The 19769-nt window shown below is 49.8% G+C and overlaps 1 protein-coding gene across 5 annotated transcripts in view; it reads right to left on the bottom strand.

Annotated features, from left to right (window-relative positions):
• NAA40 (N-alpha-acetyltransferase 40, NatD catalytic subunit) overlaps positions 1-16508 on the bottom strand; it is a 34418-nt gene extending 17910 nt beyond the window's left edge. For 2 of the 5 annotated variants that reach the window (XM_008179665.4, XM_008179663.4), the window contains exons 1-6: positions 16321-16508; positions 13987-14071; positions 11455-12347; positions 10164-10259; positions 1894-1946; positions 555-650 (exon numbers count right to left, since the gene is read on the bottom strand). In XM_008179665.4, the coding sequence (XP_008177887.1) occupies positions 555-650; positions 1894-1946; positions 10164-10259; positions 11455-11493 (284 nt within the window). In that variant the 5' untranslated portion in view covers positions 11494-12347; positions 13987-14071; positions 16321-16508. Of the gene's footprint in view, positions 1-554; positions 651-1893; positions 1947-10163; positions 10260-11111; positions 12348-13986; positions 14072-16320 lie in introns of all 5 variants that reach the window. The other 3 variants (XM_008179661.4, XM_065551107.1, XM_005305554.5) reach the window with 3 other exon arrangements.
• Positions 16509-19769: the final 3261 nt, after the last annotated feature.

The following is a 19769-nucleotide window of genomic DNA, read 5'->3' on the forward strand; positions in this document are numbered from 1 at the left end:
GGATTCTGCAATACTCTGGGGCTAGGTAGTAGATCTGGTTCAACCCAAGGTACAGAACCCACAGTAGGATTTTGATAGATCCACAGATTTTAAAGGCCAGAAGGGAGCATTAGATCATCTAGTATGACATCCTGTCTGACACAGGTCAGAAAATAAAATTTGCTTTAGAATCATAGAAATGTAGGACTGGAACGGACCTCGACAGGTCATCTAGTCCAGTCACAACTCGGTCTAGAATGAAAGGGGGGACACATTCCCCCATGGAAGGCTGATCACATTAACTATCCCTAGCAGAACAATACTCCAAGCACAGCTGGTGGGACCCGTGGCTATTCTACAATGGCCTAGGAAACCATCTACCAGGATGTGTGCGTTCTGGAAGGGGGCAGCGCTTCCTCACAATATCCCCAGCGCCTGGTGCTCGGTTCTCATTGGTAGCCTTGCAGTTGGGGAAGGTTTTACTTCAGTATCTGTGGCGGCCAGGGAGTCCTCAGAAATCATGTCAGCACCAGCTTGCCCCAGGGACAGGGTCCCCCACTCTGGCCTGGACTTACAGAGTTTGCATATTTGTTTTGGTTAGTTCGAAAGCCCAGTCGACTGTAGCCTGGTTCATGCCCGACACCCGCTTACACTCGATGGAGACGTTTAAACTGTGAAAAGAGAGATGGGAAAGCAGCACTTAGCACCAGGCAAGCCATGCACCAAGATACCCAAGCAATTTCAGCTTGCTTTTAAACTGGCTGGTCAGATTGAACCAGGGACCTCCACAGCTCAAAGCATCAGCTATTACACCTTGAGCTAAACAACCAAAGCTCCCTAGCTAGGCCTGTAGCAGACTCCTCTCCTGTGCAGATCAGGCACACAGAGGAATCTGTAATACACGCTCACCAGTGGGTCACACTTACTGTACAGGGAAGCCTAGTCAGCCACAGATGAAGAAGAGGGGATTTGTATCCTGACCTCAGCACTTACATGCAAGCAAGAGAGGTTTCTATTGAATTTATATATCTAAAGCACCCAGCACTGTGCTATCCCGGCATCAGGAATTCAGCCTAGCATTATGTGTATGAAGAAGAGGAAAAAGAGAAGGTAGACAAAGACTGGCCTTGTGCTGGAGACTGGAGGTCAATTGCCAGCTCTATGGCAGACTCCCTCTGAGACCTTGGGCAAGTCACTGAACCTCTCTGGGCCTCAGTTCCTCCAGCCGTAACATGGAGAGAATAATCCTTCCTTTGGCTATTTAGATTGGAAACTCTTTGGGGTAGGTACTGTCTCTGATGAGGCCCATGAAGTGCTCAGCACAGTGCTGACCTCACCCTTCAGCTGGGGCCTTTTGCGGGTAACACACTACGAGTATTTAAAGTCCCAACATTTCCCCTGCCCAGTTGAATCTACTTCTCCCCACAACTGAAACCAAGTTCTCTCTCTCTCACTATGCTGTAACCTCATCTTTCAGAGAAAATAAGGGGCATTAGCAGACAGGAAAAATACTTAGTATTAATATTTTCCTTCACAACCCATCCTAGCACCAACACTGGCTTTATCTTCCTCTCACTACCTCAAAGTTGCTCAACAAGCTTTATTTTTATTAGATACATTATGGATCTAAAGCACACCCACACACACCCCACAATTGGGATGGGGGAGCCTTGTTGTGCCAGGTGCTGCACAGGCCCATGGTGAGAGAGCCTATGCCCTGAAGAGCTCACAGTATAAACCAGCAAAGTGTGGGAGGGGAAACTGAGGCACAGAGAGACGAAGGGACTTTCCTGAGGTCAGACAACAGGACAGTGACAGACTTGGGATTAAAGTTCAGGTGTCCTGGGTCCAGTGCATTGCTCTAGCCATTGGACCACAGTGTCGTGAAGGACTAAGTAAGGAGCATTTGCTCACCCATTCCTGTCGTATTTCTTGAACACTGGGAAGGCTTCTAAGGGGTCTCCAAGCTACAGGGGAAAAAAAGAGAAATCACACCCTAGAAAATTAGATGTTAATGCACATGAAGCAGTCAAACTACAGAGTGATGTTGGGTGAATAGAGGGTGTCCGCCTTCGTTCATGATTCTCCTCCTTTCATAGCTTTAAGACTCTGTTTTTACCTTGCTTCCTGAAATGCTCTGGAGAAGGATCGCTAGCCCCGTTGTCTATATAACGAGGCACAGATGCCTTGAAGGGGGAAGAGGGGAGGAGCTTTCAGCTGTTTAGAAAAAACAAGAGAGGAGCTTTGTTCTTTCAAGGTCTATGTTCAATCACAACAGCTGAGCTGCAGCCAGCACCTGAGAAGCATTATTGTGCACCCCACATCAACACTCCAACAAACCATATTCCTTAACCCTTGCTTATTTCAAAAGCAGTCAGACTGGCTGATCAGACCATAATTACAAGAGGAGCTCCCTTCCCGTGACAGGGGAAAACTGCAGGGTATTAGAGCAGTAGAGTAGGCTGCAGAAAGTCAGCAGGAGCTGGTATTTCGCACAGATTGTTTGGATTCTCTTCATGCACGGTGATCAGAGATGAATGAGTGAGGGGTCAGCGCCATGGCAAAGAGCAGAGCAGTAGCTTATTCTGCAGCTAGAATGGTAACTCATGGGCTGACATTACAGGGTGCAGCTCATTTTCTAGACTCTTAGCTGAGTTTAAAAGCCAAGTTGGAAAGCATTTCTGAGAACCAAGGGCACCATAGTACGGGCACAGGTCAGGCAGTCAACAAGTGGCATATGGCACATCTTGGCCTCCTTCTTTGTTTGCAGAACACTAGAGTGTCTCACAGCCACATTCATGTTTAGTGACACAGCGTTCCCCTCCCTCCCTGCTACAGTAACCACTGCGGCTCTTGCACATTAGATTCCTTATTGTCTTTGAATACATTCTTCATGATGGCTTAATTGCTTGGTTCCATACACAGCCTTACTGGAGGATGGACTCAACCATTCTTCCATTCTACAGCCAAAACCAAGTATAAACAAGAAAAATCCACTGTCTTTCTATATCTCTTATTTAAGGCCTGGTCTACACCTAAAAATTAGATTGACTAACTCAGGGGTGGGCAAACTTTTTGGCCCTCGGGCCACATCTGGGTATGGAAATTGTATGATGGGCCACGAAGCTCAGGAAATTGGGGTTGGGGTGCGGGGGGGGGGGGGGAGTGAGGGCTCCAGCTGGGGGTGTGGGCTCTGGGGTGGGGCAACAAATTAGGAGTTCAGGGTGTGGGAGGGGGTTCCAGGCTGGGGCGGGGGGTTGGGGTGCAGAGGGGTAGGGCTCTGGCTGAGGGTGCAGGCTCTGCGGTAGGGCTGGGGATGAAGGGTTTGGGGTGCAGGAGGGTGCTCTGGGCTGGGACTGAGGGGTTCAGAGGGCAGGAGGGGGATCAGGGCTGGGGGGCAGGAGATTGGGGCGCAGGAGGTGGTTAGGGGTGCAGGCTCTGGGTGACGCTTACCTCATGCAGCTCCCAAAAGCAGTAGAATGTCCCCCCTCTGGCTCCTATGTGGAGGTGCAGCCAGGCGGCTCTGCGCGCTGCCCTGTCCGCAGGCACCACCCCTGCAGCTCCAATTGGCCGTGGCCCACCTCTGGATTAACTACATCGCTCAGGACTGAGAAAACTTTCATGCCTTGTGTGACATAGTTAGGTCGACTTAACCCACACTGTAGAAATGGCTAAGTCAATGGAATAGTTCTTCCATCAACCAAGCTATTGCCTCTTGGACAGGTGGATTAACTACACTGAAGGGAAAAATCCCTTCTGTTGATGTAGGAAGAGTCTGCGCTACAGCGGCATAGCTGCAGCTGTGGTGAAACCAAGGAATAGAGTGATTTACCCAAAGTCTCAGAGGAAGCCTGGGACACAGTAGGGAATTGAACTAATCTCCTAAATCCCTGGCTAACACCATAACCATTAGACCAGTGGTCTCCAACCTTTATAAGCCCAAGATCACTTTTTGAATTTAAGGGCAACCCACGATCTATCCCGCCCCTTCCCCAAGGCCTTGCCCCTTACCCAAAGCCCCGCCCCACTCACTCCATTCTCCCCCACCTTCACTCACTTTCACTGGGCTGTGGTAGGGGTTTGGGAGGGGGTGCGGGCTCTGGGCTGGAGCCGGGGGGTTCGCAATGTAGGAGGGGACTCTGGGCTGAGCCTGGGGCAGGGGTTGTGGTGCAGGAGGGGGGTGAGGGGTGCAAGCTCCAGGAGGGAGTTTGGGTGCAGGAGGGGGTTCTGGGCTGTGGCAGGGTGGGGTACAGGCTGCTGGCTCTGGGAGGGGGGTCAGGGCTGGGGCAGGAGGTTGGGGTGTATGAGGGGGTATGGGGTGCTGGTTCTGGAAGGGAGGTCAGGGCTGGAGCAGAGTGTTGGGATGCAGGAGGGGGTGGGGGTGCTGGCTCTGGGAGGGGGGTCAGGGCTGGGGCTTGAGGTGCAGGAGGGGGTTCGGGGTGCTAGCTCCAGGAGGGGGGTCAGGGCTGAGGCACAACCTCCTGTTGGGCAGCACTTATCTCCAGCAGCTTCTGGTTGGCTGCCGCTAAGGCAGGCTCCCTGCCTACCTCGGCCCCACGCCGCTCCTGGAAGGGGCCAATGTGTCCCTGCGGCCCCCGGGGAGGGCAGGTGGTATGGGACTCCGCGCGCTGGCCATCTCTGCAAACACCGCCCCCGCAGCTCCCATTGTCCACAGCTCCCCATTCCCGGACAATGGGAGCTGTGGGGGCGGTGCTTGCAGGCAGGAGCAGCGTGTGGAGGGAGACTCCTGCCCCCCCACCCGCGCTGGCTGCTTCCAGAAGCAGGCATGGGGCCGGGGCAGGCAGGGAGCCTGTCTTAGCAGCAGCCCCGCTGTGCCCCCAGAGATCACGATCGACTGGGAGATCCTCTAGGATCGACCAGTCGATCGCGATCAACCAGTTGGTGACCACTGCACTAGAACATCCTTTCTCATCTCTCATTCAAGCACCTTTGAGTGTTTTATAATTACTATTATTAGTGCATACATTCCTAAAGTGCCCAGCATTATAGCACACGAGCACTACAGGACAACAAGCACCCTTGTGTGGTGGCAAAAGCATAAGAAGCAATCAAGTCACCCACCCACCATCTCTGGGGTGGGAAGTAGCAGCTAACAGTGCACAGCAATGCTAAGCAGTTAATAAACAGAACAAAAAATAGTGCATCTAACTGAAACTAAAGGGGAATTCCGGTTAGGCAGATAGGCCACTACACTGACAGCCATCTGTGTAAGAGACAAGATAGAAGGATTGTAATCACCCTTTTGTGTTTCATTTAACACTGATCTGTGAAAATATACACTGAGGCATACTTGTTTAAATGGCTGTATACTTCAAGCAATGGAAAACCTATAAAGGACTGTAAAAAGGAACATTAGTAACTACTTACGGTATGTCTACACTGCACTCAGAGGTGTGACTGCAGCATGTATAGACATATCCGAGCTAGCATTAATCTAGCTAGTTCAGGTACCAACAACAGTGAGGCCATAGCAGAATAGACTTCAGTGCAGGACAGCTGGCTGAGTAATAATAATAATTAATAATTAATGGAGATATCCCACCTCCTAGAACTGGAAGGGACCTTGAAAGGTCATCGAGTCCAGCCCCCTGCCTTCACTAGCAGGACCAAGTACTGATTTCGCCCCAGATCCCCAAGTGGCCCCCTCAAGGATTAAACTTACAACTCTGGGTATAGCAGGCCAATGCTCAAACCACTGAGCTATCCCTCCCCCCATTGTACATAGCCAGGAGGGCTTGTACACCCCACATTGAAGCTTGTGTTTTCATGACTTCACTGCTATTGGTACCCATGTTAGCTAATTCAGATGAGTCTACACACGCTGCAATCACACACACCAACTGCAGCATGGACATACCCTAAGTTTAAGTGTGCTACATGATATGCTGACAGTTTCTTGCAAAATAATGCCAGTTATATAGGAGTTCTCATCCCTGTTCATGACCTGTGTTGACAGCTGGATTTCTCTGGGACAATGTGGCTTAAAAAGCGCATAGAGCGCTCCTGGTCGTGGGAGTCCAGCTGAGGAACGAGCGTCCATAGGAGATTAAAAAGTGTGATCTGCAGTCTGACCACTTTCAGGGACCCTCCTCCGAGACAAAGCATGTTTGATCTTCTCCATAACTGGCACTGTAAAGGGGTTCTTTACTCACTGTTAGGGTGTCTCCTTGTGGCTGCATCTGGATAATGGAACTCCCTGGTCTGATACCTCCCAGGTCTGATACTCCCACTATCTATCTTTCATGCTGTGTCCCCTCTCACACTCCAGGATTTGGGGTACTCTCGCTCTTCATGATACAGGGTGTTCTCTCTTCGTGGCTTGGCCCTTCAGCCAGGTCACTATGTGATTTCCCCCTTCCAGGGCATCAAAGTCTCTCCATATGAACTGTCTCAGGAAGTCTTCCAATTCACTGCCCAGACTGTGCCACTTCTCTAGTGGCTGGTAGGGGAACCAAGGCCCACCCACTAGTCTGGGTTCTAGTTCAGGGACATTTGACTCAGTGGTCAAGGTCTGCATTGTCTCAAACCTGGCTGCTGTTCCCCTGAGCCTTTTCCTACTCCACCTCTATCAGGCTTCTTTCTCCACCACCTCTCTGGTTAAGTTCTTTCCTCAGGGACAGAATCCCAGGGCTTCTACTCTCCCTATGGGTTTTCTCCTTTTCCCTCTCTAAGACCAGAGAATGACTGCAGGCTTCCACACCACAGTCTCCTTCTGCCCTCACTGGCCTTATACCAGCTCTGCCTGCTCCCTGGGCTCCATCCTCAATCAGGGATTGCCTATCAAGACTAATCCTCCTTTAGGAGTGGCCTATCACAGGGGTGGGTAAACTACGGCCCATGGTCCGGATTCGGCCCTTCGGGGCTTTGGATCCGGCCCACAGGACTGCCCCCCGTGGCGCCGCGGACCCTGCGCCACTCTCCAGAAGTGGCCGGCACCAGGTCCCTGAGGCCCCCTGGGCGGGTAGGCAGAGGGCTCCGTGCGTTGCTTTTGCCTCCAGGCATCGCCCCCCTCGGCTCCCATTGGCTGGGAACAGGGAACTGCGGCCAATGGGAGCTTCAGGGGAGGTACCTGGAGGCGCAGCAAGGGCAGCGCACATGGAGCCCTCCGCTTCCCCCTCTCCCCCCAGGGGTGGCAGTGCTTCCTGGAGCGACGCAGAGCTAGGGACAGGGCAGGCATGCAGGGAGCCTGCCCTGGTCCCGGTGCACACCACTGCCACCCTGGAGCCCGAAGCCCTTCTGCATCCCGCCCCCCAACTCCCTGCCCTAAGCCCCCTGCCTGCACCTTGCACCCCTCCTGCACCCCAACTCCCTGCCCTGAGCCACCTGTCACACCCCACACCTCCTGCACCCCAACCCCTTTCCCTGAGCCCCTTCATACACCCCACACTCCTCCTCTGCCCCAATCCCTTGCCCTGAGCCCCTTCCTGCACCTCACAGTCCCGCACCCCAACCCTCTGCCCCAGCCCTGCATACAATTTCCTCACCCAGATGTGGCCCTCGGCCCAAAAAGTTTGCCAACCCCTGGCCTATCAGGTTAATTGGCCCCTTCTGAGCCCTGTTAACCCTCTCCGGGCTAGTCTGGGGTGAACCCAATCACTGACAGGAGGAAAATTCAAATACATAAATGTCTTTCTATGGTAGGTGTCCCCCACATCGCCATAGTATTTGAGTGCTTCACAATCTTTCATACATTTATCTTCACAACTCCCCTCTACTATTATCCCCATTTTGCAGATGGGCAATGGAAGCATAGAGACTAAGGCTATGGATACATTGCACACATTATAATGGGGAGGCTGTGCTATTGTAAGGTGTACTGTGCAGCCGCTCTTTATTGCTGGGAGAGAGCTATCCCAGTAACAAAATAAAACCACTTCCAACGAGGGGTGTTAGCTTTGTTACCAGGAGCATGGCTCCTGCTGATAAAGTGCTGTCCACACCGGTGCTTTGTGTCGTTAAAACTTTTGTTGTCCAGGAGCTGTTTTTTCACATTGCTGAGCAACAAAAGCTTTAACGATGAAAGTGTCAGTGTAGACAAAGCCTAAGTGACTTGCCCAAGATCACAAGCAGGGACTTGAACCCTGATCTCCCAGGCTACTTTCCTAACCCCTAGACCAGGGGTAGTCAATTATTTTTTGTCAAAGTCCATATTTCTTGGTCAAGATATAATCAAGGTCCAGACTCCAGAGAAATATTTTTCACAGTGCAATAACAGTAATGATAATAGTAAGTAAATAAAATGATTTTGCGGTCCATTCAAGTGTCTCCCGGTCCAGATTTGGCCTGCAGGCCACCTATTGACTGCCCCTGCCCTAGACCATCCTTCCTCTCCTCCTTCTTTGGTTAAGGAGAGAAGAGCAGAAGACTCCATGAAATCCAATAGGCACCTCACCCTACAGATTTAATTTATCATTGGAAGTGCATAGATATGGCAATGAGAGCTATAGAAAACCACTAGAGAGCAACCGCCCTGGAGATTCCATTTATCCATAGAATGTGGGAGTGGCAGAATGTATTCTCTTCCATAGTAATAATGCTCAGATATAGTACAGTAACTCCTCTTACTTAACGTTATAGTTATGTTCCTGAAAAATGTGACTTTAAGCGAAACGATGTTAAGCGAATCCAATTTCCCTATAAGAATTAATGTAAATGGGGGAGTTAGGTTCCAGGGAAATTTTTTTCACCAGACAAAATACTATATTATCTATATCTATATCTACACACACACAGAGTATAAGTTTTAAACAAACAATTTAATACTGGTACACAGCAATGATGATTGTGAAGCTTGGTTGAGGTGATGAAGTCAGAGGGTGGGATATTTCCCAGGGAATGCCTTACTGCTAAATGATGAACTAGCAATCGGCTGAGGCCTCAAGGGTTAACACGTTGTTAATGTAGCCTCACACTCTACAAGGCAGCACGAATGGAGGGAGGGGAGACAGCATGGCAGACAGAGAGACACACCCTGTGTGTGAGAGAGAGAGATGCGCATTGCCCTTTTAAGTACACTGACCCCACTCTAAGTACACTGCCTTTTTAAATAGATCAGCAAGTTGAGACAGCAGCTTCTGCCAGCAAGCTCCCTACGTCCTGAGCCCTGTCGTGTCCTGCCCCTGCTCTATGGAAATGGGGCAAGCAGGGTGCAGGAGCAGGAGGGAGAGGGACACCCTGACATTAGCCCCCCTTTCACTCCCCATGTACAGCAAGCAGGAGGCTCCAGAGAGCAGCTCTAAGGCAGAGGGCAGGAGCAGCACATGGCAGTGGGGGAAGGGACAGCTGAACTGCCAGCAAATGATAGCCTGCTGGGCGGCTGCCACACAGGGAACTTAGGGGAACGGGGAGCTGATAGGGGGGCTGCCAGTCCATCCTGGTTCAAAGCTCCCACCAGCTAGCTCCCACAGGCTGCTCCTCCTGCAAGCAGTGGACAAAGCAGGCGGCTGCCAAATGGTGTTATAAGGGAGCATTGCGCAACTTTAAACGAGCATGTTCTCTAATTGATCAGCAACGTAACGACGAAACAACGTTAACCGGGATGACTTTAAGTGAGGAGTTACTGTACTTTTCATCCATAGATACCAAAATGCCTTACAGAGATCAGTATCATCATCTCCATTTTACAGAGGGAGAAACGGAGGCACAGAGCTTGGATGTAACTTGCCCAAGGTCACGCAGCATGCCAGTGGCCAAGCTGTGCCCAAGTTTCCCAAGTGCTCTATCTACTAGACAACACTGCCTCTCCCCCCTGCATAACCCTACAAGGACTCCTCACTCCTGATGTGTAGGGACCCTCTGTAGAAAGAAGGTGGCATTTCAATCTCCAGTCTTTCAATGCCTGGCCTCTGAGGAAACTGCCAACACTGTTGTCAGCGTTGATGGCGGCTTTTGTAACATGGATCCATCAACTCATTTCACACGTACCATGGAATGGCCACCAGACCGTAATGACTTTTAGGACACAACAAGCTGGAGGTGTAAAGCTCCTCATCCCCTAATATTAATCCTCTGAGCTATTCAATTGCCCAAATCCATGAGGGAGATTGGGTCTCTACCATTAGTCTCTGTATATCCCATTAACAATCTCAGGGCCAGCTAGTCCTCAAATTATGATAGGGTGGAGTTAACGCTTGTTTGGGGGGAGGGGCGGAGGAGACACTTACTTTATTGGCTGCTTCTACCTTAGCACAAACAGCATCCATGGCAGCCCGTTCCTCCAGTCGCTTCTGTTTCTTCTCCTTGGCTTTACTTGACTTTCTCTGAAACAGAATGATTCAGGGTTACAGCACGACAACCCTCACCTTGTCTTGAACTCAAGGGCACTACCTATAATGGGCATAAAATTGAGGGCTGGTGGCAATCTGCCAGTCTGGCCCAAAGGGACTCAGCATGCAATGGTCCAAGAGTCATTTGCTTGATCGAGACAGACTATTGCACTCAGAGATCTGTAGTCTCTATAGGGCATTAAAGGACAGCTGCACGCAATACTGCAGAAAGAAGCCCAGTGGCTGCTGTCTGCCCATCCCTACATTATGCCAAGTTTCATGACTGAAACAGATCAGATATTGTTCAGCAATACCGTTCTAGTTACTGCAAAACAGACCACAGAAATTCAGACTTGGGACTTTAAAAAGCCATTTTATAGCTGCTTCCAATGAAAACTGTTTTATACCAAGGTGGGTTGTTGGGGTTTTTTTTGGTTGAACTATCAATGCAAATATTTTATATTAGTTTTATTTTAAAATACTGCCCACAAATGGTCGAACAGAAACACTCTTTTCACTAGCAGAGACCCACAGGCATGACAAACCATAATCTAAGGATCAGATTCATGAAACACAACCAGTTTGATTTTAGGAATTTATCAAATAATTCCACCCTATATCCCCAAAGCAGAACAAATTACTTGTTTACTCTAATGTAACTTGTTTAGACTTCATTCATATGCATGTTTAAAGTTTTCCTTTTTTTTAAATTAAGAACTACTATCTTTTAATATTTATGAAGCATGGGCCAGGCACTGCTGGGGACTTTCAGGGATAGCACTGTATTGGGATAAGATGAAAGTATAGTAGGAAATGCCATTCTTTAAAGGGAAGCCCTGCACACACCTCTACAGAAGTATATTTACTGTATAGATTTTCAGTACAAGAGGAGAAAGGCAAACAATGACATCTGGCGGAAGATGAGCTATGCAGTTAGCACAGCTGTTGCTGTACAGTCTGTTGGATTTGTGGTTGCTTCACAGCCTCGAAATCACTGCACATGCAGCCCTGCATCCTAGCCAGCATTTGCTTTGGAGCTGATCATCCAGATGAAGAAACTGCTTTATGAGACATGAGACACTTGTTCCCCACAGCACTGGTGCTTTGTAGAGCAGATCAATATTGAGAATCTAACTCATGTCACCACTTAGGGATCACAATAGTAATTTTACTCTGCTCCACTACTCACCCTACTGCAATCATGCTTGGAAATGCTGCCATAAGTCATTTGTTTTCTGCAGTGCTGTAAAGTTTAGCTGGGTCTGCAAGTCACTAAATACTGGTGGGTGTGAGCTAGTACTATGCTTAACCTTAATGCTCACATAAAAAAATAAACCACCCAAGTTCAAATCAGGACATCAGTTCTCCTGACACGTGGCTGGCAAACATGTTCAGTCTGCACATGAACCAAGGGGAAGTGAGGCAGGAAAGCTGCCAGGCTGCAAGCTACATAAACACATGGCAGCAGAGCGTCTCGTGAACCTCCTTTGCACAGATCAGACTGAAAGTTGCATTCCTGAAATTACTTGTTTAACCCAAAACCCTGACATTGAGAAAATTCCTAGTCCCTTGCATGCACAACTTTATGCTGCCTGATACCAGGGAAAGCAGATACGGGTACTTTCTTTGGGGATGCTGAAAAAGACTCTGATTGGGATGAACTCCCTTTCACCCATGATTGATCAAAACTCCTCCCACTGAATTGAGAGTATGGGCTCATGGCAGATTCATGTCCTGATTAGCAAACTTCAGCACTTATTTCATTTAATAGCTATCCATTCTGACTGGGGTCAGTCGGGGCAAGATTGCCAGTAGTTTAAAAAATCATTATGGCAAGAGGTAAGTTCACCCTTAACTATCCCTTATTTTAGTACTGAAGTTACACTGGACTGCACTGTAACTTGCATTCTCCACTCTCTCATTTGGAGTTAATCCTTATTCTAATGCAGAGAGGTAACTTTTAAAGCTGTGTGTCTGTGAGAGAGAGAGAAAGTGCAGGTTGGCAAAGTCAATCTTCTGTCTGTTCCCAGAACACGGATAGCCGCAGGCAAGCTTCCCACATGGTTTCCAGCCATCATGGTACTAGGAGAAAGAGGGAAATGGCTTAATTAATCTCCAGCCTCTCAACAAGGAGGCCAAGCACCAATGCTGGAGGTTGTTTCTGTAACGTGAACATTTGCTCACTGGGGACCAGACTGAGATCAGCAAATCATTACACAGGGGCCACTAAAAGACCATCAGATGGGAATGACTTTTAGTTGCTCCTGATCCAACGCCATATGGGAATTGATGACCTAGAAGTAAGAGACTCATTTCCAATCTCCTGAGCCATCCGGTTAGTGGAGCACAAGGGAGAGATTTCCCTTTGGCCAGCCATAAATGCTCATTGGGACAAAACACGGGAAAAATAAACACCTGTCTAACACTAAAGAAAAGCAGGATGGTGCCAAAAAACACATGGCACCAATTATTGAGGAAACAGCTCATCCATGGAAGGATTCAACTCCAGTGTGATCTACCACAGCTTCAGGAAGACCTAAGACAAGCTTTGAAGAGCAAAATCCAACTTCAATATTACACAGATGTTTAGGCCAGCTAGAATCCTGTCTGTTGCTGGACCAGATTAAGGTCAGACATCAGTATCATGCATCTAGCAGTAGCCACTATCTGATGCTTCCAGAAGGCACCAAGCAAAATTACACAAGGCATCTATGCAATACTTGAACTTGAAGTGATCTAAATGCTCTTTGGATCATGTCACCTAGAAATCAGGGATCCACAAGAAAAGTCTTATCTCCATTTTTGATACTTCGCAGAAAGGAACATCCACAGCATGGATGATGCACTATTCCTGAAAACCCTGCTAATGCTGCAGTGGTCTAAACTCACAGGATAGGGCTTGGGGTGGATGCTGAAGTTAACCTAGCTTGTTTCTTCCAGAATTACCTAGATTTAAAACCTTAAACTTTCCCAAAGTTGCTTCTACCATCAGCCCTGCTGTTGAAGTTAATTGGCATTCTGCTAATTTAGTTATAGTCAGAACCAAACATACAACTTGAACACAATTTTAGAATAAAGAATACCTTTTCACCTCAGAAACCATTTACCACTGAGAGGAGTGATTTATTTGGAGAGGTGGAGAAGGAAGGAGACACTACCACACTTCAAAAATATGGCCAAAAGAAAAATAAACTGCCCGGTATTTTCTTTATAAGCACTTCCTCTTCTCCCCTCCCAAACCCGGATAGAACCCCATAGTCCTGACTCTCAACCGCACTGTTCCAACACCCTGCACCCCTTCCAAAACTGGGAATAGAAACCAGGCATCCTGACTCCCCGCTTTAACTCATGGGCCACACTTTTCCTTCTAGAGCTAGGAATACAACTCAGTAGTCAGACCTGACTCCATGCCATGCTCTAGCATCTAGAACACACATGAAAAATTAGTCAACATGGCTCACATGCAGAAGCCTCTTCTTCAAATTAAATAACTCAGCAGTCTATCTTTAAGACAGCCACACCACTATAACAACTAGAGGCCAATGAAAATAAAGACTCCAATGACTTCATAAAGTTTATTTTCGGAGGTTTCAATTGCTGAGAGTTGGGGGATGTATGTGTTTTTAAATAGACTCTGGGTCCCAATGTACAACTAGGTGCAGGGAGAGAGTCAGCATTTAAAATGCTGAACAGATTCCTTGGTTATAGCACCAAAACCCACCTCTCCTCATGGGACCAACACCCACAAAAGTCTTCATTCCACCACAGATGTTGAAGCATGAGCCTTTCCCCTAAAATAGAGCCATCTTCACCATACATGTGGTTGCATCCCAGGGAGAGAAAATCAAAGCATTTTAGTTCAGGAATGTATCTGAAGCAAACTATTTCTGAGAGCTTGCTCTTGGGGCTATATTACCTGAGCCAATAAGTTATTCCCCTTCAGTACTTGCACTTCTGAAGTGGACAGCGAGAAGGAAGAACTACATTATTTGGTTTTAAATAAAGAGATTGATGCTCTAAAACTTTACACCTGGATCTCATTCAAACACAAAAGCCTGATGCCACTTTTGGGGCAGAATATACAAGAGCAACTTGATGAGGAAAAGTATTCTTAAAGCACAGAAATCCAATAATAAATAAACTGGTATTTTTTGAGCTTGCTCCAATAAATATCCTCCCATTTGCATTAATTTTTTTAGACTCAGTATAACCCTCTCCATTAGGGTCGTGATTTTTTTTTTTAAACGGGTATAAGTGCAGTGTGGACACAATTATACCACAACAAAGGTGCCTTATACCAGTATAGCTTATTTCCCTTCCCATATGGCAACACACTCTACTGTATAAACATGTTTGTATTGGTCTAATTACATCCACATTAGGGGGATGTACTGCTTTAATACACTGGTACAGTTAAAGTGGCATAATGTGAGTGTAGACAAATCTTTAGCAGCAGGTCTGAAGAGAATTTGTTGTGGCTCATAACGCTTTGCATTTCTTTAGCCCATTTCAACAGTGGCAGTCAAAGCACTTTCCAACTCCTCACTGCTGTGAAGTAGGCATTTTCCCCATTACGTAGATGGGGAAACTAAGGCACACAGAGGGGAAGTGATATGACTCAATATCATACAGCAAGTAACCAGTTCCTGGTTTCCCTCCTATTCTAATCACTAGACCCAGCTCCCATCCTAGAGCTGCAAATAGGATCCACTCTAACCCACTCGACACTACTCTCCTCCAAGAGCTAGAACTCAGGAGTCCACACACCCAGCACACACCCTTAACTATTAGACGTCATGCCATCCATTGAGAACTGACATTAGTGCAGTGTAGCCAGGATCTCTCACACATTTACTGATAGATGTTCTTTAACTTGTATGTTCATCATATGTACAGCCCAGGCATGTGTGCATGCATGTGTGCACAGACACACTATGGCTACCTCGTACTTTGGAGTAGGTTGGGTGTTTGGGAGCAGGGCTTGAATATGATGATAAATTGGAGAGAAAAATTACTACCCCCAGACCCCTTTATGCCACCCTCCCTCTGCAGAGAGGTAAATGCACAGTCCATGACCTCCTCCCATCCGAGGGGAATCCAGACCCCCACTCCATGACCTCCTCCCATCTTCAAGGGGGATGTAGATCATCACTCTCTCTCTTCTATATATCTCTTCACACCTGTTCACCATTTATCCACAACTTCCCCCTTATCCCACTGCTCCCCCCGTCTCCCCATTTGCATGGAACTGCCCAGCTCCCACTTTCACTGTTCTCCCATCTCTGATCCCTAGATCTTCAGACTCCTCAACGCTCTGCTCTCCCCTCACATTGACCTCCCTTCCCCAGATCCCCCTCCATGGACCATCCCCAGATCCTCCCTCAGGTCTCCCACCCATGTGCCTCCCCAGCTGCCCTCCCCAAAGCTCACACTCTCCCTTGACACCCTCCCACCTCCACTCAAGTCTCCCCCTCCATGACATCTATGTTGACCCCCTCCAGGTCCTACCCCCTCTCCCTGGACTCCCTTAATGGACTCATCCCAGAAACCCAACCTACCTTCTCCCCGTCCCCCACTCCGCCCAGTCACACCCATGCACCCTCCAACTTCTTCTCTGGACCCCTCCATTAACCCCTCACAGACCCCCCCCCAGCTCCCACCTCACAGGACCCCCCCATGGGCCTCCCAACTCCCCCCTCAGACGTCCCCATGGACCTTCCTCACCCCTGCCACAGACCTTCCCCCAGCCACTTCTCACCGGCCTCAGGCACCCCCATGGACACTCCGTCATGTGTGCTCCCCCAGAGACACCCCCCTTCATGATCCGCCAATTCCTCCATCCCTGGTTCCCCAACTACCCCCCTCGGTGACACCCCAGGGGCTTCCCTCACCCCCAGACCCCTTCACAACCCCTCCATGGATACTCCCCCCAGGACCACCTGCACCTTTCCTTCCTCACAGCCCCCTCACGGATCCCCCCGCCTGACCCGGGCCTCTCCCCTCCCTCTCCGGCCTGGTCCCTCCACCGGGGCTGGGGGACCCTGACCTCACTCACCCCCATGGCGGCGACAAGCGGGACCCCACCGACTCCTCACAAATCCGCGGGAGGGGGGACCCACAGGGGGAGGGGGCGAAGGGGGAACAGAAAACGGTCGGTAGGCACACACTGCGCCTGCGTGGGGCCCGCGGACGGAGAGGAAAGGGGCAAGGGGGCAGCGAGGAATACTCTGCGCAGGCGCGGAGCCAAGGGGATACGGGGAAAGGGAGGGACATGTTGCGCAAGCGCGGAACCGCGCACAACTCGCCGGCGCGCGAGGGAAAGATTCGTGCGCATGCGCAAAAGCGGGGGGGGGCCGCTAACGGTCGAGACCGCGCCCAACGGTCGGCGCGAGGACAGTGTTCCTCTGATTGGGTAGTGGCCGTCGCGTGAGAGCCCAGCATCCCTCCACATCAGTGTGGGCGCCAAGAGAGACCCCTCCCCCTGCCCAAGCTCCCCTCTCTGGACATGTCTCCACTCTGTCCCCCATCCTGTATTTGCCCCCTCCCCTCCCTGTAACCCCTGACCTTGCCCCAACACCCTGACATCCTACCCCTCCCTGCACCCCCTGACTGAACACCCCCACTCCCCTCTCTGTGCCCCTGCCCAATGCCCCCATGTCTCCTGGCCCACCAGTGTTCCTACATCCCTGCTCAATGCCCCCATGTCCTTGACCCTGATCCAGTTCTCCCTGCACGCTTTGATCCAAATCCATCCCCGCACTCCTGATGCTGATGCCACCTCCTTGTATCCCAACCCAACAGCCCTTGTAACTGAGACCCAATGCCCTCTTGACCCCAGCCCAACATCAACTGCTCCCTCTCCCTGTGCCCTTAACTCCAACCCAACACTTCCCGTGGCCCCAGACCCAATGCCCCCAAGACCCTAACACAATGCCGCCAATTTAGGGGGGGAGGGATAGCTCAGTGGTTTGAGCATTGGCCTGCTAAACCCAGGGTTGTGAGTTCAATCCTTGAGGGGGCCACTTAGGGATCTGGGGCAAAATCAGTACTTGGTCCTGCTAGTGAAGGCAGGGGGCTGGACTCAATGACCTTTCAAGGTCCCTTCCAGTTCTAGGAGATGGGATATCTCCATTAATTTAATTTAATGCCCCTTTGACGCCTTCCTGGGACACCTCACCCCAAATCAATGCCCCTGACCCCATCTTAACATCCTTTTCCTACACCCCCACACATTCCTACTATGTCCAATGCTATTCAACATTTCCATCAATGACCTGGAACAAGTAAATATAAAACCACTACTGATAACATTTGCAAATGACACAAAGATTGTTGGAGTAGTATGATGAGTGGAATGAGGAGGACAGTCCTACACAGCAATCTGGATTGCTTGGTAAGCTGGGCCCCTTCCAACAAAATGTGTTTCAATACAGGCAAATGCAAAGTTATACATCTAGGAAAAAGTAATGCAGGCCGTCCCTACAGAGTAAGGGACGGTATCGTGGAAAGCAGTGACACTGAAAAGGATTTAGGGGTCGTAGTGGACAAACAACTCAACATGAACTCCCAGTGTGATGGTAGGGTTAAAAAAAGGGCCAATAGGATGCAATCCTTGGATGTATAAAATGGGAGCAGTGAGTAGGAGCAGGGAGATGGTTTTACCTCTGTATATGGCATTGGTGAGACTGGAGTACATAATCTAGTTTGGGGTGTCAAATTTTTAAAAGGATGTTGAAAAATTGGAGAGGGTGCTGAAAAGAGCCACAAAAATTAGCTGAAGATTTGAAAAAATGTCGTATAGGGGAGACTTATGGAGCTCAATCTATTTAGGTTCTCAAAAAGAAAATTGGGAGGTGACGTGAAAACAGTGTATAAGCACCTTCAGGGAGAATATCCCAGGTATTAAAAGTTTCAGAGTAACAGCCGTGTTAGTCTGTATCCGCAAAAAGAAGAACAGGAGTACTTGTGGCACCTTAGAGACTAACAAATTTATTAGAGCATAAGCTTTCGTGGACTACAGCCCACTTCTTCGGATGTATATAATAAATTTGTTAGTCTCTAAGGTGCCACAAGTACTCCTGTTCTTCTTTTTCCAGGTATTAAAGAGCTCTTTAGCCTAGCGAAGAAAAGCAGAGCAAGAACCAATGTCTGGAAGTTAAAGTTAGACACATTCCAATTAGAAATAAGGCACCAATGTTTCACAGTGGGGATGGGTGAGGAGGGAAAACTCCAGAAGGCAGTGGGGGATTCTCCATCGTTTGATGTCTCCAAATCCAGACTGGCTGCCTTTCTGGAAGAGGCTTTAGTCAACAACAAGTTATTGGGCTCAGTACAGGGGTAACTTGGTGAGATGTAATGTCCTGTTATGTGCAGAAGTCAGACTAATGTTCCCTTCTGGGTTAAACTATGAGTCTATGAACCTTCATGCCCCCTCCCTGGATCTCCTCCTCCCAACCTGATGCCCCCACCCAATGCCCCCCTCCTTATGCCCCCAGCAACCCATGCCTCCCTTCTATGCCCCTTCCCCAAAGCCCCATATCCCTTTCTGACCACCTGAAGTCCCCTCCTGAAAACCTAACATCCCCATGCCCCTCACCATGCTCCCTCTCTGCACATCATGCCCTCACTTCCAAAATGCATCCCTTTTGTTTATGCCCCTTGCACCTCATCCATATGCCCCCATACTCCCTCCAGATTTTACCTTGCCTCATCCCTATGCCACTCCTCCCCTTCTACTTTGCCTCCTTATGTCCCTGCCTACAGGCAAGCAGAAAAAGGGGATGAAAGTGGAGTGTGTATGATGGAGGGGTAAGGGGAGTGTGTAGTGTGAGGAGAAGTAAAGGGGAGGATACTGGGAGGGAAGGGGAAGCAGGGAAGAGGAGGGCACATAGGTGCGGGAACAAGGGATGCAGGAGGTGCTGCAGCACCCCCAGGTTTTGCGTGGGGTCCCAACTGCCGGCCCCATGCCCAGGGACTCCGCTGCTAGTCTCGGCTGCCAGTCCCAGGTCCTGGCTGCTGCCCCCGCACTCAGGGGCTCCACTGCTGGCCTCGGTCCCAGCTTCTGGCCCTGCACCCAGGGACTCTGCTGCCACCTCCACACACGGGGTTCCAGCTGCCGTTCCCACACGAGGTCCTGGCTGCCAGCCCCGCGCCTGGAATTCTGCTCCTGGCCCTGCACCCAGGGTCCAGGCTGCCAGCTCTGCAGCTGGGGCTCGGCTCCTGCCCTGGCCCAGGGCTCCACCCCCACCCCTGGCCCAGGGCTCCACCTCCAGATGTGGCCTCAGCCTCGACCCCTTTGTCCCATCCAAGGCCCCCCTCCTGAAGGCACTGCTCCCAGCCCCAGCTCTAGGGGGTGTAAGGAGGGCGCACCTCCACTCTAAAAACTGTTCCAGCACCACTGGGAGGGCAGGCGGGAATGGGAGGGGAGGACATAGGGGAAGAGGGAAATGGGAGGAGGAGAAGGCACAGGGGGAAAAGAGGGGACCAGGAAAGGGGGTGGGAGAG

The sequence above is a fragment of the Chrysemys picta genome, chromosome 7 (assembly GCF_011386835.1).
Source record: "Chrysemys picta bellii isolate R12L10 chromosome 7, ASM1138683v2, whole genome shotgun sequence".
NCBI lineage: Eukaryota > Metazoa > Chordata > Testudines > Emydidae > Chrysemys > Chrysemys picta.